The 22,422-nt window shown below is 33.0% G+C and overlaps 3 protein-coding genes across 6 annotated transcripts in view; 2 read left to right on the plus strand and 1 right to left on the minus strand.

The window, feature by feature from the left end:
* The window catches only part of LOC127729926 (uncharacterized), a 28,506-nt gene extending 25,538 nt beyond the window's left edge, over positions 1 to 2,968 (plus strand). For both annotated transcript variants that reach the window (XM_052237907.1, XM_052237906.1), the window contains one exon: positions 604 to 2,968. Coding sequence is in view for 1 of the 2 variants with exons in the window: in XM_052237906.1 (XP_052093866.1) it covers positions 604 to 688 (85 nt within the window). In the remaining variant the exon portion in view is untranslated. The remainder of the gene's footprint in view (positions 1 to 603) is intronic.
* Positions 1 to 22,422, plus strand: part of LOC127729914 (INO80 complex subunit D-like) — a 325,825-nt gene that overhangs the window by 125,586 nt on the left and 177,817 nt on the right. The window lies entirely within an intron of this gene.
* LOC127729913 (sacsin-like) overlaps positions 7,546 to 22,422 on the minus strand; it is a 33,970-nt gene continuing 19,093 nt past the window's right edge. Inside the window, exons 7-8 of the mRNA XM_052237848.1 lie at positions 10,646 to 21,633; positions 7,546 to 9,632 (exon numbers count right to left, since the gene is read on the minus strand). Coding sequence (XP_052093808.1) covers positions 9,348 to 9,632; positions 10,646 to 21,633 — 11,273 coding nt within the window. The 3' untranslated portion in view covers positions 7,546 to 9,347. The remainder of the gene's footprint in view (positions 9,633 to 10,645; positions 21,634 to 22,422) is intronic.

The raw sequence follows: 22,422 nt of genomic DNA on the forward strand, positions 1-22,422 counted from the left end.
AAGTCATCACTTAGAGAGTATTAAATATAAGTTTCTTTAAACTGATTCTTGACACACATATTGCTTTATAATCTCACCTATTCGGTATACCTTCATCCTTGTATTCTCTATCTTTTCTGCAAAGATGTCTTCTGAGCAATATAGGCTTCTAATGTACTGGTAAGGAGTAGAAGCCTCTTGTATATATTATCATGAAAATTTCATACTTTATTGTTTTTAAAATTGCAAAAGAATGGAAGAAGAAAACTATTGTTTTGGATGTTTTTTTTTTTAAACCAATCAAGATGTAAAACCTGAGAAATGCAAGACAAAAATATTGGTATTAAAGTTGTGCTTTTAACAAATTTATAGAGTAACATTTAAGAAAGTACAAAAAGATCCCATACAACTTCATTAGCACTTTCATTTATTACATTCTTATTTGCTAGGGCTTCAATTAATTAAAAAAAAACTACTAGCATTTTCAAAATATTAAGATCAATAAGATAACAAGAAATTACTTTCAAACCATTTGCAATTCATAATTTTTTCTTCAATGACAGATATGAATTTGGACAGCTTATATACATTTGATAATAATTTTATGTTTTTATTTTATTTTAGCAGTGACAATTCAGTTGTGGGTGAAACAGAGGATTCTGGGATAGCTTCTACAGAATCATCAGATAGAGATTTCTATGAAATGTGACATTAGTATAAGATATTTACATAAATTCTTATAAGAGCCATTGATTCATTTCATGACCCATCAGTCATTGTCATATATACCATCATTAATATGATAGTACTTCTTATGTCATCTCACATTTTAACTAGGAAATGCAGGGTTTTCTGTTTTGTCTTGCTATATTTAGAAAAATTATTAGCAGTTTTGGTTTGCTCAAGTGAATTGTTAGTAACTTTTGTACATTCCATTAAAAATTGAGAAATGAATATTAAATACATTGTATTTTTAAGTATGTTGAACACAAGCTTTGCACATTACACCTATATATTTCAGATGAAATCAAGTGTCAACGAACTAATAAAAAAATAAATCACCCTAATGGCCAAAATTCTGAATGTTTGAATTTTTTTCCTATTTTTTTATGCCCATGTTGAATGCAATGATTCCATGGCTGTCAACTCTGGCATAAATTTCAAAAGATTTAAAAAAAAAATTGGATGTTTTTGATTTGTCACGTATGTCAGATGTGGAAGGTTTGAAATTCCAGAAGTTGATTTCCTGTTAAAAATGCCTTTCAATGCTGTGGAACAGATTGAATTTGAAATAAAATCAATCAGTTGTTGCCCAGCCATATAGTTTGGTCCTTGTATTAGAACTGCTTGCCCTCAACTTAGAGTTAAAAATTCAGACATTTTAAAAGTTATTAAGACCATTATTCATATAGATACTATAAATTGGGATAAAGATGTACTTGTTTTCTCTGACAAAAATCCTGATAATAATATTTTAATTTTTTTGAATGACTTTATCAAACCGAATGTTTTTTTGTGTTTTTTTTCAAGGCAGTATTAAGGAATGCCAATTAATACTGTAAAAGTTTTTGTTCTCATATTATTGCAAGGGATACAACTTTTCTTCTTATTCTTTCCTCTGTAAAGACACATTTCAGTGCCTATAGCTTACTTTTATTTAAAAACTTTCAATTCCCCAATAGTATCCCTATTTTATCATGTCAATAGTTTTTTACCCAAAATTGGATAAAATTATATCAACCAACAAAACGAATTGATAAGAACTGTTTTTATCCAACCCAATCATAGGTTTGAACATTGTTTTCAATTTCTATATATATATATAGATTGTAAGGTGTATATGTCTGTCTGGCATGGTTCATCTGACCTTGACCTCATTTCCGTGGATCATTAAAAAAGTTAAGTGCATGTGATACTTGTAGTGTCCACCCTTCATATTAAAGACTTTCAACATGAATTCAATCATGGCCCGGTAAGTAAAGCATGCAAGACATTTCAGGGTGTGCTCTTTTTTATGTGCTTTGATATTGGTTTGACGAGTCAATACAAAAAAAAAAAATTACGGTATGATTGCCAATGAGACACCTCTCCACCAGAAACCAAATGATGTAAGTTAGCAACTATAGGTCACACTACAACCATTATCAATGAGTAAAACCAAGCCCTCTTTTTTTACAGATTTTTAGTTTGTTCTTGTGTTGTACTGTTACTCACTGTTCCAGGTTTGAGGGAGGGTTGGGCGCCCACAACATTGTTTAACAACTCCACACTTTGTATGTGCTTGTCCCAACTCAGGAGCATGCAATTTAATGGTTGTCTGTTGCTATAGATTATATTTTTTATATTTATTTTTTAGTTTTTTTACCCAAAATTGGATAAAACTATATCAACCAACAAAATGAATTGATAGGAACTGTCATATTATGACTTGGTACAGGCATTTTCAGAAGAAAATTGTAGTTGGTTTAACCTAATGTACAGTATTGGTATTTACTGAGAAAAAGGTTCAACAGTCATTTTTTTGTTTTATCATATCACAAGAGTTTATTAGATTTAATTTGATATAGTGAAATGTAAAATGTGTGGTTGAAAAAACAAATGAATTGTCATGCATGTTTGTATGTTTGTGAGAACAAAATAAAATGTAAACAAATGTATGTGTGATAAAAGACAATATGATACTGTGGATTCATTTATTTTCGTGGGTACCAATTTTCGTGGATTGAGAAAAACTCACACTTTCGTGGATATATAATTTCGTGGTTTTACCATAGTCTGCATACAGGCCAATGGAAAATTTGGAATTCGTTGCACATTTAAATTCGTGGTTCACCTGTACCCAAAAAGTCCACGAAAATTGGTATCAAATGAATAATGATGAATCCACAGTAGTGGTTGTCCTTAACCTGTGAGCTAAATTAACTGTGATATTCATATTTTATAAATACTATTTTGTATTGATAATTAAATGTTTGTGCTTTCATCTTGACCTGGATTTATATTGTTTATACATATTCAAAAAATTAAACTCAGTCTGGTGAACCAACACCTGTGTGAATCCTTTCTGTAGAATCCATGAAGTGGATACCTTGGTGATTCCATGGTATGCCGGGTTGTCAAATAATGCAAATGACTGCAACACTTTGAATAATAATCTAAATTGACAACAACACTTCAAATGGTCTCGCTTTTATTTACTATGGTCTCCATGTTTGCCTGTAAGGCAGGCATCATCAGGACACCTTAGATATAGAAATTATTTACTGAAGTTCCCAAACTGGTATCTTGAATTTGACATCACAATGTAGATCATAGTAAATAAAATTGCAAACCATTTGAATGTTTTGTTGTCAATTTTGATTAATATTCCAAAAATGAATCAAAGAAGTTGTGGTGAAAAGTTCAATGGAAGAGCAACTCACTAAATTAAATAACCAGAAAACGTTTAGAGGTCACCATACTGCAAGTTTTTCTATTACTCTTTTTAGCTCACCTGACCTGAAGGGCCAAGTGAGCTTTTCTCATCACTTGGCGTCCGTCGTCGTCGTTAACTTTTACAAAAATCTTCTCCTCTGAAACTACTGGGCCAAATTTGACCAAACTTGGCCACAATCATCATTGGGGTATCTAGTTTAAAAAATGTGTCCGGTGACCCGGCCAACCAACCAAGATGGCCGCCATGGCTAAAAATAGAACATAGGGGTAAATAGTAGATTTTGGCTTATATCTCTGAAACCAAAGCATTTAGAGCAAATCTGACATGGGGTGAAATTATTTATCAGATCTATCTGCCCTGAAATTTTCAGATGAATCTGACAACCCGTTGTTGGGTTGCTGCCCCTGAATTGGTAATTTTAAGGAAATTTTGCCGTTTTTGGTTATTATCTTGAATATTATTATAGATAGAGATAAACTGTAAACAGCAATAATGTTCAGCAAAGTAAGATCTACAAATAAGTCAACATGACCAAAATGGTCAATTGACCCCTTAAGGAGTTATTGCCCTTTATAGTCCATTTTTAACCATTTTTCGTAAATTTTTGTAATCTTTTACAAATATCTTCTACTCTAAAACTACTGAGACAAATTTAACCAAACTTGGCAACAATCATCATTAGGGTATCTAGTTTAAAAAATGTGTCCAATGACCCCACCTACCAACCAACATGGCGGACATGGCTAAAAATAGAACATAGAGGTAAAATGCAAGTTTTGTCTATTATTTTTTGAACCGTTATAAATAGAGAAAATCTGAAAGGAGCAAAAATGTTCAGAATAATGAGCTCTACCAATTGTCCATATACATCAAAACTGTTAGACAAATTCTTATAGGAGTTATTGCCAATAAATGACAAATTTTACCATTTTTTTCATTTTTGATTATTATCATGAAAACTATGATATTTAGAGAAACTTTTTTTTTTCTGTTATGCCTTATATGATTTAAAGTATAATAGATAGATAAACACTTTAAATCACAAAAATTATCACCAAGGCAAGATCTATTAAAAAGTCAAAGGAGTAGGCCCAGTAAGACCCCTTTTTGGCCTCAAAATATAGCAGTTTTACAAAATTGTTAAAATGTAATTTTTTAGCTATTTGTTGGAAAGAAGAATACTTCTGTTACATAAATATGGGCTGTTTTTGACAATACAATGCACATGCATAGGGTACTAGCATCATTAAGTCATGCTAAATTACTGAAATCTTCGAAATTTTAAGCATTTTGGTTAATTTTTAGACGGTTTCCGTCTGAAATGGAAGTGGTCGCATTTGTGTTCATTCTTAATGTTCAAATTTAAGTTTTATTTGATAATATTGCATAACATATATAAAGATTGAGAATGAACACGGATGCGGCCACTTTCATTTTTGACAAAAACCATCTGAAAATTGACATATTATGGCATATTTGATAGATTTTTCATATTTAAGCTTGAATTTGAGCGTCTTTAATGACTAAATCAGTTCAAATCTTTCACATAAACTAATTGAATCGACTGAAGTAGACACTAAAGTGTTTAAAAAGTGTCAAAAATCTTTCATCAGATGAACCTGAATTTTGAGGCCAAAATCGGCCCTTACCGGACCTACTCCTTTTGCCGATACAGTTTGTAGACTGTCAATCTTCATAGGAGTGATTGCCCTTAAATGAGGATTTTTTTTACCCTCTTTTGTGTTTTAAGCAAAAACTAAAGAAGATAGAGAGAAACTAAACAGACTAAAAGACCAGAAATACAGGATCAACAAAATAGAGATTTTTGTCATGAAGTCTATTGTCGTCTGCAATGTTGGAGAGTGTCCTTTGTTTGATATGCACATAGATCAAGGAGAGCCTCTAGTTTATTTTTTTGGTCTTTTGGAAAATGTTGTTTGTGCTGTATTTAGACCCCTCTACCAAAAATTTGTTTTGCAAGCACACGTATAAAAATTGCAGTTTTTATCCAATGCAATCATAGGTTTGAACGTTGTTTTCAATTTAGACTTGTTTATATTTTTTCGTTTGGGCTTGTATTATATTTCCCTTCAGATTTCTTTGATCCGTTCATCTTATTTCGACTCTTAAAAATTCAAGAGTCTATTCTAAATTGAGGTAAATTATATGGCCTTCCAAATACCGTTTCGATTCCTAACATCACTGAAGAGACATTAATTGTCGAAATCCGGATATGGTGTACCAATTTGTGCACCTTTTGTTTGCGGTATACCATCTTTTCCACAAGTTTATTGTTTTCTGTTTGGTATTAAATTAATAATTAATAAAATAAAAATTGCGGTTTTTATCCAACGCAATCATAGGTTTGAACGTTGTTTTCAATTTAGACTTATATATATATATATATATATATATATATATACAAGTCTAAATTGAAAACAACGTTCAAACCTATGATTAACGCAATCATAGGTTTGAACGTTGTTTTCAATTTAGACTTATATATATATATATAAGTCTAAATTGAAAACAACGTTCAAACCTATGATTGCGTTGGATAAAAACCGCAATTTTTATACGTGTGCATGCAAAACAAATTTCTTGTTAGAGGGGTCTAAATACAGCACAAACAACATTTTCCAAAAGACCAAAAAAGTGAAAAAGTATATTTTAAGATGTTATACCGCAAACAAAAGGTGCAAAGGTTTTGGTACACCATATCCGGATTTCGACAATTAATGTCTCTTCAGTGATGTTAGGAATCGAAACGGTATTTGGAAAGCCATACAATTTACCTCAATTTAGGATAGACTCCTGAATTTTGAGGAGTCAAAATAGGATGAACGGATCATATAAACCCGAAGTCAAATATAATACAAGCCCAAACGAAAAAATATAAACATATATATATATATAGATAGTAAGGTGTATATCTCTGTCTGGCATGGTTCATCTGACCTTGACCTCATTTCCGTGGATCATTAAAAAAGTTAAGTGCATGTGATACTTGTAGTGTCCACCCTTCATATTAAAGACTTTCAACATGAATTCAATCATGGCCCGGTAAGTAAAGCATGCAAGACATTTCAGGGTGTGCTCTTTTTTATGTGCTTTGATATTGGTTTGACGAGTCAATACAAAAAAAAAGTTACGGTATGATTGCCAATGAGACACCTCTCCACCAGAAACCAAATGATGTAGGTTAGCAACTATAGGTCACACTACAACCATTAACAATGAGTAAAACCAAGCAATTTTTTTTTACAGATTTTTAGTTTGTTCTTGTGTTGTACTGTTACTCACTGTTCCAGGTTTGAGGGAGGGTTGGGCGCCCACAAAATTGTTTAACCACTCCACACTTCGTATGTGCTTGTCCCAACTCAGGAGCGTGCAATATTATGGTTGTCTGTTGCTATAGATAATATTTGTTATATCTATTTGTACATAAACGAGGATCTGGTTAGGTTTACAGAATAGAGTTAATGGACAAAAAGGAATAATAATATAAAGAATAGAGATAAATAGGCACAACATTTAAAAGAATACAGAATGATAGTGTACTGATGTATATAGAATAGAGAATAATGGGTAAACAAATAAAGAATAGAGTAAAATAAATGGTGTAAAAGTTAAAGAAAAAAGCAATGAAGGACTCCAACCCTCATAAAACGGTTTCCTTGTTTGAATTATTTTATATTTTATAGCTTGCTTTGCAGTATGGATTTTGTTCATTGTTTAAAGCCACACTGTGACCTATTGTTGTTAACATTTACATCATTTTGACTCTGTTTTGATAGTTGTCTCATTGACAATCATACCAAACCTTTCATGTTTTTAACTTAAGATCTCGAGGATGACATTGTTTTCAATGAACGTCGTTTGTTGTTTGACATAGCTTAGATTGCGATAACAGTTACACTGAAAATATACAAGATAACGACAGAAGTTAAACTTAATTCGGTGTAATCTTTTGTATTTCTGATCTGAGAGCGAAGGAAGGTTTTGTGATATGCTACTTATAACTGGGATTTAACCTGCTCCATTGTCAACTATATAGCTCTGATATTCAATTTTGGTAAACAATCTTACCAGTGAAATTTTCAAAAGAGGTATTCGTGAATGATTCGTCAAAAAGATAAAATATTTTAATAGTAAATCTTACAAAAAGCAATACAATGTGAAAAATATAATAAACGAATAATAAATACAAAATATCAGATGCTAACTTTTCTACGTTGTTGACATGCACAAATCTTTGCAAACAAAAGTTTACTACTATATTCCACCATTTTGTTCCTCAAATGAGGGAAACTGAATTTTGTTATCCGAGCTAAAGACATTAAAACATTGTAACCAACACGTTTATAGTTCATATGTGCTTTAAAACAATACAAAAAGAGTTTACAATGCAAAATACAAAACGACATTAACTGACAGAACAAAAAATCAAATATGAACGGACAATGACAAAAATCAAGACCCCCAGTTAAAATTTCTAAATAGATTCTAAACATCACTTAAATAAAAATCGCAGAGATATTTGCATCTTTTTATCAATTTGAAAATAAAAATAAAAGTAAAATCAAAGAGATATTTGTATCTTTTTAATAATCAATCTAAGAAGACAAGATAAATATTAAATACTGATAAATATTAACCTGCAATAAAAAGACATTATATAATCATGTTTTAACATAACAAAATAAAACAAGATTACATTGAAAAACTTTTTGAAATATAAAAATTTCGTAATCTTTGAATTTGGTTCCCTTTCCTATTAAAATTGAAAGAATTATATTTGATTTTGTCATTGGACTGTTAAACATACTCTTATATTATAGCTGTAAATGTGCCAATATTACATAAGCAATATGAAAAAGAAATGAATACAATTACAAAATTATTATATCATGTTCATATAACCATAATTCATGTAAACTTTAAAAGAACATGTGGTTCTGTGCCATTTTTAACAATTAATGTCTAGAATAGGAATGGTTGTTTGTCAACCATTGTTACAATCAAATGGTCTATTTACATACAAATTACATGCAAATATACCTGTATAAACAAGGGCTGTGAAAAAATGACGACACAACAGAGTTTCACTTCATTTCTAAGGATCGGCGTTAAAACAGTTAAAACCATTACTCATAAACAGCAACAGTGAAACTTATAAAAACAAAGCTTGTGCTTTGTATTATAAACAACACATCTATATTAAAATCAATGGTAGAACGGTTCTCAAGTTTTAACACGGAAACGAAATAAAGTGTCATTTTTCCAATCAATCTAGATCCATAACTCCTGAACGATAAAGTAACAAGAGTGGACACCCTGAGATATCTCACCTGCTTAACTGAACATTATTGGACTTATATTGAAAGTCTTTATAATCAAGGTTTTACTGTATATATTACATATAAAAATTAACATTATCAAAATTCAATAAATACGGTCAATGTTATACAAACATTGCCAGAAGGACACGTACATCTTACAATATTCTTAACACTTAATATAATTGACCTATTGCTAAAAGGAGAAACACGTGCAAAAACTTAACATTGACAAATGAGCCAATATGATAAGTTCATGGTCAGATGAGTTCTGTCAGACGAAAATGTACAATTTACAATCATTCTATACACTAAATATACAGTTGATTTCTTATAGTATCCAGAAAAAGGATGTAACAAGTAACGTAATATTAACCAATGAACCATGAAAATCAGAACTGAAATATAAAAAGATGACTATACATATTTTTAGAGATGAAACATGATCAAAGTAACTAATAAGAAGAAACTAATATAAAGATAACATACATTTTTATATGATTATGAATTGTTAATTATTTAAAAATTCTAGAATTTTATCTAAATATTTTTATTATCTTAGTTGTAGCTTTCATTATGTGTTTCCTTCACATTTATTTAAACTTCATGATTTCTTTAACAGTTTTTATAATGATTTTTGCAAGTCTTAGTGCTTCTATTGCATCGCTAATGCTGTACAAATCTGAAGGTGTTTTTGGAAAATACGCTGGTCTTGGATATCTCATTCTTGTATAGTCTCCAACTAGCCTTTCTAGATTTTTTGCCGCTTTCTGTAATGTTGGATTGCTCATTGACACTTCTGTTATCAATGAATGGTGTTTTTTAGCTTTCTTATCATCTTTTGAAATTTGAACAGCCTTAAGAGCCTTTTCTGCAGCCTGAAATTTTAAGATCAATCAAGCCCTTATGAATGTGGCTCTACATAACCAGTGATAGCAATATTTTGCATGACACAATTTTCTGTATTTTCATATCCAGAAAAATGCTAATTAGATAACAAGCGTTCATTCTTAAGCTATAGGGCACGGAGGACAGACAATAAAAACGTGTACTATAATTTCAGTTTCATATTTATCAATAAATCACTTGATTAACTAGTCATACACGCATATTTTTTTTTCTGTCAGGGGTCTTTTTAATGGATTATGTACACATTCTCTTGAAATTAAGTTTATATCCAGTATACATAAATCGGTTAATCAACCAAATAAGACATCGTTTTCAATAAGACACTTCCTTATGATATCTCATTCATGGCTTGTATTTTGTATATCATTATCCAATTTACCAAATTTACCGGGGTTTGTTTGTTTTTCTGTATTATTCGCTTGTCTATTGTCTACAAATGTCTCTCGAGTACTAGTATATCAAATAATGTGTTTCTTGTACATTGGATCAACATACATAATAGTTGTGTTTAGGATTTCCCCAACCATTCTTTTTTAGTGAAAATAAAACTTTATATATCGAATTTAATCTCTTAATCAAGGCTTTTATGTGTAGTATTTCTTAATTTACCATTTTTCTGGATATTGATTTTTGTTGTTGTTGTCTATTCCTGTACATTTTGGCATGTCTATTATATACAGAGTTTTGTCTCTCGGATATACTAACATCGACTATTGTGTTTCTAGTACATTATAGACCTAAATAAATAAAACTCAGGGTTTCCATCACCAACATTGTTTTTTAATGAAATACGATTTTATCATTACTTTTGGCAATATATCTCTACAAAACTGTAGGAGTCCCCAATTACTCAAAGCAAAATGAAAAAAAAAATATCCTATCTTATCTTCACTTTTCTTTAGGAGGAAACCTTAAACACAAAAAATAAATTTTGAACCTTATTAAATTATCAATTGTGAATTTCTGTTTCATGTCTACGTACCTGGTGACTTGTAACGCATATCCAGTTGAACGACTGTGCTGTTGCCACTCCCATTAATGCATCTGCGGTAGCAATGTCATTTTGAGCTTGTTTGAACCATATTTCGCCGTCGTAAGGTCGAGGATCTGGGTTATAAACATTTTCCTCGTAACTCCGATTGCTGGATGAATGCTCGCGATGAGCTCTGCTTGCAAAGTCATCTGGGTCAAACCAATATTCATTCTGCCGGTTAAAATTCCCACCGCTCCGCCTTCTTCTATATTGATTCCATTGACGTCGATAATTTTGCTGGTCACTTTTACTACTTTTATTCCGTTCTTTATATGATGGAAAATTGTCTGGATCGATTTCCCCAGACTGTATCAGTTTCGCAAACGATATGATGTGTTTAGCAATTTCATTTGAATCACTTGAATTTCCATGTTTGTCGGGATGCCAGCGCAGGATCAATCTTTTATAAACCTTTCGAAAGGTTGCATATCCTAATCGCCAAGAATCAATAAGTGCTTCCTCAATTTCTTGCAATACATCCTCCAAGTTCAGTTCTGTTGTTTTACTAGTATTGTCATTGCTTTCCTCACCTGTGTGAACAACTAAACAAGAGCTTTGGGGTTCCGTATCGGAATTTGTACCACTTGCTGGATGACTATCTGAATCTGATTTCGGACGTTCTTCTTTGTAGAGTTCAAATGAACGAACCTTCTTACTTTGACCATCTCCAATATCAATTTCATACTCTGGAAACGCCTCTGGTTCAGTAGAAAGACAACTTATAACTTTCACATATATGTAGACCGCGGCTTTTCCATGTGTTTTGTCATCATCAAATCGATTGTCGAACACCTCGAAAATAGCATGATCCCCAGGTTGAAACCGACTTATACCATGAATCAGAAAAGCAAGACATTCTCGTGGAACGGTTTCCCCAGGTGTTGGTATCCAAGAACTGTCAGCCGGGACATAGTCGATCTGTACAGCTCCAAGTTCATCTAACAAATCCATCATTTCTTTTGCTGTGGCATTATAGTTTAACAGAACAGTTTGTATGTGTTTTGGGTCTACCTTATCAAAGCATAGGCTATAAATTACTTCTGACAGCAGATGACTGTATTTTGCTATCCACTTTAAAACATCTAAATCAGATGCAGAAATAAACACAATGTTTTCTCTCTCATCATAAAACAGAGGTTTATATTCCATACTTCTTTCAATCTGACAACCTTTGTAAGCAAGAATTGTAGTTACAGATTCGAGAGCACCAAATCTCAAGGATTTGAAACGGCTGGAAATGTCTTCTACTAATTTGTCTTGAAGTTTCTCTCTTTTCAATTTGGTTTTTGCCAGCCGTAACATAGAATGTATAAACATTTCACTACCAATAAAAGACTCAAGTACGCTGCCTATTTCGCATGATAATCGATTGCAGAAGGATGTTAAAACCTCTTTTACAATCTTGCTGAGATATTGTGGACGATTGCCCAAAGGCAACAACTCAAAGCATTTATCTACATCAAACCTATCCTCAGTGAATTTATCCATGGTTTTCATTAGCTGAATCGTTTGCTGGTCTTTTAGTCTTTTTTGTAGTGAGTAGCTGTCTCCATAAATCAGCATACAGGATGGTTCAAGTCGATTGTGTTCACTGAGAAGATGCAAAACTGGTTCGTTTACAATAATATTGTCTGGTTCTAGCTTAAATTGTAACAATGTAAAAATTCCGCGTACAGCTTTATCTGTAACTTCCAATTCCTCGTACACGAGGACATTTTCTTTAACAATTGCCTTTACACCAGACAAAACTCTGAAGTAATGGTCTAATGTTACTTCATCTGTAGCTCCTAATTTTCTAAACAAATCATTGAACTTTCCGTATTCCTCCGATCCCACCAACAAATACGGCTTAATTTGGGATGTTTCCGGTTCTTTCAAAACAATATTTTTAGCTTCTAGAAATGCATTGTGTTTTATGACGTATACTAACGGAATACCGGTAATCCTTTCAATAAAGCTGCTTTTTTCTTTCAAAGTTACAAGATATTCATATATATTACTCATGAACGTCTCAACGAAGTCTACATCAGTGATGGTTCCCTTTTGTAAAGACTGGCACACTTGTTCAAGATGACGTACGAAATTGTTTTCGGTCGGACTTGTTTTTATATCTAATTTTTCAAAAAGGTGTTCATCCTTTGGTACCGCATAACTAGGTAAAATACTGTTCGTAGTCCAGGCTAACTTAAAATTTTCTTCAGATATCGATGTAGAAAAAGCAACAAGGTTTTTGGTTGATATCTGTGGAAAAATTTTTATATATTTATCTTGGACAATGTACGGCATGATAAAAGTTATTTCACGCATTTGTTCAAGGAAATCCAAGTCATTTTTTAAATCAGACTGTGCAAACAAATGTTTTGTAAGCACTTTTGATTGGCGCAATGATAGTTGATTCGGTCCTTGACTTTGAATTTGCTTAGCAAATTTGATGAATTGTTCCTTGCTTACATCTTGTACCATACCTGCAGAAATCATGAATTCTCCCCATACTGTCTGATTGAAAGGAAATGGCGGTAATTGTGTTTCATTACACAGTGTCTTGAAGACGATATTACGTGGATTGTAAAAATCACTAGCCTTTTTCAGATCTCTTTCATGTTTCATAGGAATAAACCTCAGATTAGCGAGCTGCTCTTTTAATCTACTATTTTTACTAGACAACAGCTTATCTCGTACAAATTCTAAATGCAGAAAGTGAAACTGTTGTGGAAGATATTGGAACTCCGGTAATATATATGCAATATAAAATTCGAGCAATTCATGCTCATCTTTTTCACATATACATATTTGTACGTTTAATGCTTCATACATTTTTTCATGATTCGCATTATGTTTCATTAAGTTTGTTTTTGTTGCCTCAGCCCAGTCATTTAATCCATCCAGAATTATGCTGCTGTTCCCTGCTTTTATCACCAAAACGCGACTACGTTCATTTAAGTCGACGATCGTATTGTCTATTGTGGTAAACAATTTTAAACCTCTCATCTGGTTCCACTGGAGAAGATTAATTCTATTATCAAAAAACGATAAAAGTTCGTCGCACTCATGTACCGATAAACTATGACTGGAAATGGTTGCTTTGTGAAATACCAAACATTCAGACAGCTTTCTTGGTTGTGCCGTTGATGAAACAAAATGCGACAAGTGATTTGATGTAATATTGAAACGACACGGTTTTGGTAAAGGCAGTTTTTTCAAAATATCATGAACACTACAAAAGTTTATAAAGTCACCTTCTTGTATATTTAAGACAGTGTACGACAATTTGAAAGGAAGGAGCATATGCTTATTTTCTCCAAAATATGCAGGGAAAAGACACCAGTTCTCTATGTCAATAAAAGGCCATGACAAAGTGTCAAGATATTTCCAAAATTCTGACATCCATTTGGAGTTCGGCAACTCATTTTGAGAATATTTCCATAGTATCGGTTGTCCACTTTGAAACGTATTTTGGTCGAAAGTTTCAGACACAAGAGAACAAAATGTTGGTAAATCTAAGCGCTGAAACAAATGTTCAAACTTGTTGAGATGAGGAACTAAAGATTCATGAATAAATCGTTTACTTGAGCATGGTAGTAGCGAACAAAACCTGGCCAGGATAATTTGGGGTGATAACTCAACTAAATCTTCATTATTGTCCACAAGGAAAGGAAATTGAGCAAATCTGATGTCAACAGCAGGATCCATGAGGCAAAATTTTAAAATGTATGTAAATCTCTTTAACGATTTGAATACTGTCTGTTGTAACGGAATGTTTACAACATCAACTACACACCTGTCTATGTTGGAAGTATTCCAGGACTTCATGAAGTCCACGACAAGAGATGGTGAAATTTTCTGTATTTCTATACTCTTATTACTAAGATTAACATGGTCAGATTCACAATTGGGATAAAGTGCGCCTGAAATATTCTCATATATCCACAAAGGAGTGCACGTCAGTTTCATACCAAGCTCTACCAACAGTTGTCTTAAAAGTTGATCTTCTTTTTGCACAGGATCTTTCTTCCATGGACTTGTCAAACATTTGTATACATCTTGTTTGTGTTCATATTCGCCTTTGTTGTTGTCAAGTGTGTGATTGTAGTATGATTGAAGATCGTCAAAGAAGATTGGGTAGACATGTTCTCTACACTGCAGGGACTCCCATTTTAAAATTCTACCTTGAAAGTTTATCCCCATATCATTTTCATCATCTTCAAATGCTTTCTCGGTATACTGATGAAACTCAGGACATATAGGAAATAGTTTCATTTCCCTTTTGTAAATGCTGATATACACTTCCAAAGCAAGATCTTTCCACATAGGACTTGTAAGCTGATCACAATTTGGGAACATGTCGAAATAAATTTTCAAAGAGCTTAAACTTTCCTCGTTGGTGTCATCAGTTAAAGTTTGTCTCATGTAATCTAAACAGCTAACGTATGAATGAGCAATGGTTTGGTGTAATATTAATTTGTTCCAAACAAATCTAATGTCATCTATATGTTTTCCTCCAAAAATGTCGTTCCTATGAGAATAAACCGAAAAATGCCCATTAATGTGGCATGGTAATCCAGTAGCAATTGGCAGAGGAAGAAAACAGAAAGCTTCGCCATTTGTCTCTATTTTTTCAGCTGCAGTTGTTCTTAATGTGTGGAATTTTGTACAGTTATCAGCTACTTTCATGGCAGTACCTCCTCTTGGTAAAAAGTAAAAATCTTTTCCCGCAGCTGCATCTATGACAACGTCAGGGATTCTTGCATTGTCTGAAAAGCCGAAGGTTTGGACCACGAACCATGTTTCAGAACATCCTTTATTGTCCTCAACAATATTTGTATATTTTACTTCCTGAAATTCTATATCGTTCATTTTCCCGGCTTTTGATTTTAAGTGGCCGGATTCATGTATTATACGGGACATAAAACTGTTATAGTTTTGCTGGTCTGAATTGTGCAATATCGATCTAGCACTGTAAGTATCAGAAAGTTGCATTTCACCTTCCTGTATACATGAGATGCTTATTTTTGATATATTTGACAAAAATAATAAGCTTTTCTTCATAACCTCTTTCATTTTATTAAGCAGTTTATTCATATCACTCTTTAAAATGATATTTCTACTAATTTTAGATGGACATTCCGGATTTTCTGTGCGAAGTGGAAATCTGAACCATGTGCCAATGTCTGCGGGTAACACATCCTGTAAATATCCTTGATAAATATCATTGTATTTTGCTTCTAATTTCTCAGGGTATAATCTTAACCCAGGTGCATCAATCTTAGCTCCAGGGACATACCAACAATGCGGGTCAAAAACGCAAAAAGCACCACCATTTGGCGTACATGGTCCAAGTGTTAGGAATGATGGCACATCTGTCAAATGATATACTGCATTAAATCCTACACCAAATTGTCCTGTTTTCGTTGCATCATTTGACTTACTGCCCTCTCCAAGGTTCTTTATGCCTTTTAAATCATTCTCTGAAAAACTTGCATCGTTATATACACAGAGAGCGGGCCCTTGAAGAGGACTCCATTTTTTGCCAAATGTTTTCTTAGTACCAAGATGTCGTAAATCATACACAAAATGGATTTCAGTGGCTCCTGCGTCGTCAGCGTTTTGTAGAAGCTCATTAAGAACAGAATGATCCCTTGGATAATCCTTTAGAAGACCACGAAGTCGAGTTACAAGCTGTTCGGTCTGTCCAAATGGAATTTCATCTGCATGTCGGCATAAATAGATTTGACGTCTAGACATTATCTCTAAATGTTTTATAATCAATCCTGTAATTTTACCATGAACGACGTAAACATCGTCTTCATCGTACTGAAAGTCACCATCATCATAGCAAATGTCAAATATACTACGCATAAAGCAGTTCTTGTCTGGAATTTTAATGTTTACCGTTTCTTCTGATGATAGACATATGTTGCCATCTTCCAAAAGGTCACAAAGATTGGAAAGTAAATTTACAACACTCATTGTTATTTCACTATTCATTTGATCAAGTCCTATGCTTTGACTATGTTCTTTCAAAGCGCTGATGAAATTGGATTTATTAAAATGATCCGGTATTTCTAAAATTTGCCATACATTTGTGTATGTTTTCATGTTTTCGTCCATTTCGTACAAATATGGATGACATCTACCGGTCAAATGCATGGCTATCCTACGAGGTTCAATCATTTCTGTTCCAACATTCAAAATCCTCATTCGTTTCCACGAATGTATATCAATGTTTGCATAGGCAATGTTGGTTAAATCAGCAATGAATCTGTCCAGCTTGTTATATAATAAGTAACAAGTCATTTCAAGCCCATTAGATGATGATGTGTTACTCTTTCCAAGAACATTTATTTGTTCTATAATATCTTCTACTTCAACACTTCGAATCCCAATTTGGTACATTGTCTCTTTACTAATGGATTTTCCTTCAATGTCTGCAACATATCCAACAGAACCTACCAGATATTTATCAAGGGGCGAAAATAGTTTCTCTGGCGACATAAGTTTCTTTTCTTTTTGATTTCCCTTCCAAGGTAGGAGCCAATCAAATGGTTTGGACATAACAGAAAGAAAAGGCTTTGTTTTTAAATCATTTCTTACATCTTGATGACGTTTAACATTGTCATTTAAATATTTCACAAGTGCCTTAGATCTTTTCAATGCGTGTTTTCTTTGCAACCCCTGGACTGTATCCACTCTCTCCAAAAAGATAGGTGACGAAATATATTTAACCATCATGCCCATGTTGGTCAATGTACCTTTTAACTGTGTAAAAGTTGATTTTGGAAATAGCTTGTCCTTAATCTCAAACAACAATTTTAGTGGCCCATGTTGCCATACTAAGTCTTTTGGCTGAAGAAGAATTTCTGACATTATTGCGGGTATGCATTTATGATTTATAACGAGATTGTGTAAGGATGGGTCGTTAATAGCTTCTATTACAAGGTTGTCACGTTGTTCTTTACTGAATGTAGTTTCCCAAACCAGGTGATCCAAATTGGGAAAAAAGTATAGATTGAAAAAATTCTTTTTTGAAATTATTCGCTTTGTCAACAAGAATGTGTCATCACATGCAGCTTTCATTAAATGTTCATATATACTTAAAGGCAAGTCCATCACAACTGAGCTACCGTCATAGAAAGCAATTAAGCAGTCAAATGCTATTTGTCCATTTTTCTCCGAGTTTCTGAATGTAGGATCTAAAAATGCGACAGTGTTAAACGAACTGACAATTGTTGTATCTCCAAGCTTCTTTCGGTAAAACACTGGTATGTGAGTTTTTAAAATTTCCCGATAGAAAGATCGACTGAGACAAGCGATATCTTGCATTGTTTTTCCTGTAATTTGAGGCCAAAGAGTCCAATAATTTGCATCAGTAATCCCATGATTCTTCAATGTTGCTAAAGAGGACAGTAGGTTAATATAGGAGCTTAGAATAACATCACTGAGCATATTTTGATTCCATTCACTATTTACATTGTATTTATTTTCAGTGTTAGAGCAAATGATACTTTTTCGATTTTGCTCCACCATAAAACAACCATTGATATGAAGTGGAAGGTCCGTAGACAACGGAAGCGGAAGCGGAAGGAAACAAAATATTCTGCCTTTTGAGTAAAAACCATTTGGAAGGTTTTTGAAATTCGTATGTCTTATCAATTCATTCCCTTTCCTTTCTACTGGCAAAGCTACAGCGCCAATTGGAAGAGCCCCCTCTTTTTCTAGTTTTCTTGCCAGTCCGACTGAATGATTTCCAATGCCATAAGTACAAACAAATGACTGTGATGCTTTTGATGGCCGAAAGTTATCTAAAAGCTTCGGAAAGTCTTTTACTAAATGTTTTGCCGAACCATATACTTCAATGCTAATGTCATATACTTCCATCTCGAGATTGAGATCTGACAGCCGATCTTTTTTCATAGCTTCGGCGACTGTCTTTAAAAGATCTTTTCTAATATCTTTTCTATTTGATTGTGATTTCCATGATTTAAACAACAGTTTCATATCTTTATCTGGATCTTTACTTCTCCCACTTAAATGATAGACCAGTACTTCTCTAACATTTGAGGTAAATAAAAGCAAATTTGCAACAGCCATCCTAAACTGTTGTAGCAGTATCATCATTTCATTTTTTGAGTATTCTATTCTTTTTATTTTTTGATCTTCTGAAGACGCCTGATGTCGAGTTCGAAGAGGAAGTCTGAACAATGTTCCATTGTATTGATCACAGCACTCAACCTGGAATTCAAACACATTCTCATATGGCTGGAATTGATCGGGAAATGTAGATATAATGTTCTTGGTCAATGGAATCAAAATACCGGGGTTTCTGTCCATTGTAGCCTCTCCAAGATGATGCAAATGAGGATCCAATACACCAAACTTGTTTCTGCTTATTAAGCTTGGTACATCTGTCAAATTGTAAACCGAACAGAAGCCTAGCCCAAACTTTCCTATTGTTCCAGATTCTTGAAGTTTCGTTCTTCCACCAAGTTGAATAAGATTTTCAAAGTCTTTATCCCTAAATAAGGCATTGTTAAACACCCATAAAGCTTGTCCTTGACATTCAGCCATGCCAGGATCCAGCAGTGTGTCTTTCAGATGCAAATTTTCCCGTTCGTCATACAAAAAGCAAACTCGTGTTGCCCCAGCATCATCAGCATTTTGGATAAGCTCTTTAGGAACTGCGAAACCATCATTATACTCTGCTAATAAATTGAAAATCCTTGTTGTTAAAGGTTCTCTCTGACCCCAGGGAAGAGCTATGATGTTTTGGGTAAGCATAAAACGCTTTTTAGTAGATACAACTCCTAACTTTCGGGCAATATGATTAACATCGGGATGAACAAAAACCATTTTCCCTTCACTGTTTTTTTCATGGCCTACTGAAGTATAAATGTTATTTTCAATTCCATAAGTGCACTCTTTTACGGTTTTAAATTGAAGATTATCTTGATCAAAGGTGCAAACTGGAATAAGAACATCCAACAATTCAGTTTTCTTAATCTGCATTTCAACTATACTTGACAAAACATTTACTGCAAGTTTTCTGTCTTTTTTCACATCTTGTGAGTCGCAAATTTTTCCAGACTTATACTTGTCCTGTATTCGTTGTAAAATTGATTTTAAAATAATAAAATCAACTTCTTCTTTGACTCCCAAAGTTTTCAAAAAATTTGAAAAGTCTGTAACATCACTTGAAACTTCAAACAAGTACGGTTCCATATTGTAGCTAATGAAAGAACCAGTTTCAATTACTGTTTGCATTACTGATTTAAATCCATGGTATTTAGTTGGAACACTATTCATTAATTGGAGTTTACGTATGATGCCATCCTCTATTTCATTTTTACGCATCTTCTTTTCGAAAAACTCAAAAACTTGTTTTGCAATCATTATATACAGTGAATTCTCTCTCCGTTGGTATGATTTAATTACATTTTCATAATGCTGTAGAACTATATTAACGGTAGGAGGAGAATTCCAGTCATAAAAGTCCGCAATCGGTTTGAAAGACAACTCAACATCAGCTAGAGGAACTACCGACCCACAAAGGTAATTGAAGTTTATATGTTTTACTTCTGTAGGTGCACAAAGGCTATTTTCTTGAAACCAAACTAACTTTGATGGGTAAGATTCTCGTCTTTTTGAACATGGAAACCAATTTAAATGCTTTATTGCACGCAATGTTTCTTCCATTATCATTGAAGGATGCTTTTCCAAGAACGATACCAAAGCTTTTGCTTGTGACAAATTTTCTTTTTTATTTTGATCTATTGCCTTTGCTACTGTAACCAGATTATAAGAACTTACGTGTTTTTCATCCTTAATTCCAAAATGTCCTAAAAATGTTTGCGTGAAATTGTTAGTCTTAAGGAATGCAGCGATTGGAAAGGCACCTTTCTGATTTTTGAATAGTTTTGTCAGTATGACTGATGCTGGGTTAAAAAGGTCTTTTACTTTGTAATATTTTCCGTCAGATGACGGCATAAAGTCGACCTCCACAGCTTTCTTCAAAACAGCTATCAATAAATCTGGTCTACATTCTAAATGACTCATCATTTTCAATTTCTCACTTTGACCATACATTGTGCCCCCTTGTGTCATATATTCAAGTATTTCTAAAATGCAATCCTTTTCGGTGATTTTGCTTCCTCCTAGATATTCAGCCAAAGTTGAATTATCTGCTGTTAAATATTTTCTCGGATACTGGAAACCTTTTGATAACGAGCACTTTGAATGGATTTGTGAGTTTTCTTTCAAACATACCATTTCTTTTCCTTTTTTGTTATCATCTTGTTTGAAAACTTTAAGGTACTGAAATATGTGAAATGAAGCTTTGTCAATGATATGTCTATGTTTCTCTAAATATTGTGCGAACTCGGTACGTTCTTCATCAGTGCAATTTGCGTTGATTGTTTTAGCAGTTTCAATTACATTTTCTTGCAAAGATGCATTGGAAAAGCCACTTATGACATTTAAAGGTGTTGGTTGTTTGATATACTTCTCAGTTACATCTTTGATTTCAAAATGAATGGTTTTTTTCGGGGAAATAACTCGAGTTCCCAGTAATTGCACAACTCTTTTTAGTGGTTTGGCAAGTTTCATACTGTTAAACTTTGAAAACATGTATTTTCCTTCAAGTGTGAGAAATTCAATGATATGGATGTTGGTCATATCCTTGCGTTTTTTTCCCTTAGAGTGTTTACAATGAGATTCCTTTTTTTGTTTGATGGGAATGATAGGTACAGAGTGGAATTGATGTAAATTAATGTATCCCCTTGAAATAATACATCTCCAAACTCTCTCTATCCACATAATCCCAAGAAGCGATTCATGTTTAGGAACGTAACTGCCATTTTCTTTTTTAGTACAATTCATACTAATTGTTTCTTTCAGCAATTTTGGAAAGTGGTTTTCTGTCACCAACCTCAATTGGTATTTTTCTGAAATCAAGACATTATCAATTTTATAAATTTTGTTGTAATTCTTAAAAACTGAAGTGACAGTGATCGACATTATTGATGTACAAACTTCTAATATTAAATTCAAAAGTGGATACTGGCTGATATGTTTATTTGTTTTTCCTTAAATTGCAACTTACATACTAGCATTCGGAGTCTTTTTTGTATTGGTAATTATGTATTTATAAGTCATTGAGTGAAACATTTTTGGGTTTATACTTAAGAAATCCGGACCATATTTAGAAATAAAGTAACATAAGAGATTATCTAGAATGTTTGACATCTGACCCATGCATGTTCAAGACATTGTATGTTCATAAATTTGCGAGACATACCGAAATTTACCGATGTGTAAATATTATTTCGCATTTTTCGTCTTTTAGTGATCTTATGTGGTATGAAAATACGTAAACTATTATTTTATTGTCAAAGTAAATGGTTTGGGGTCATTAATCATGTCGGTGTTTCATTGGTACTAACATCTCCTTTTATTCATATAAACCAAATTATTTTCTCTGTAAAATGCTTGTACCAGGTAACGAATTTGATCACATGCTGACTTCTTTATGTATTTTTATATTTATTTTAGGGTTCATCTTGTTGTTGTTTCATAGACCTATACTCCACATCCTATTGTAACCGGTTCCAAGTGTTCTGGTGCTCATTTTGGCAATATGACTGAAAGTTCAACTTGCAATGGATTGTAATGAAATTAGCGTTCTTTTTTAATGTACAAATGTATTCTAACAATTTCTATTAATTCAATATGCC

Source organism: Mytilus californianus, unplaced genomic scaffold (genome assembly GCF_021869535.1).
Source record: "Mytilus californianus isolate M0D057914Y unplaced genomic scaffold, xbMytCali1.0.p SCAF_2, whole genome shotgun sequence".
NCBI classification, from domain to species: Eukaryota; Metazoa; Mollusca; class Bivalvia; order Mytilida; family Mytilidae; genus Mytilus; species Mytilus californianus.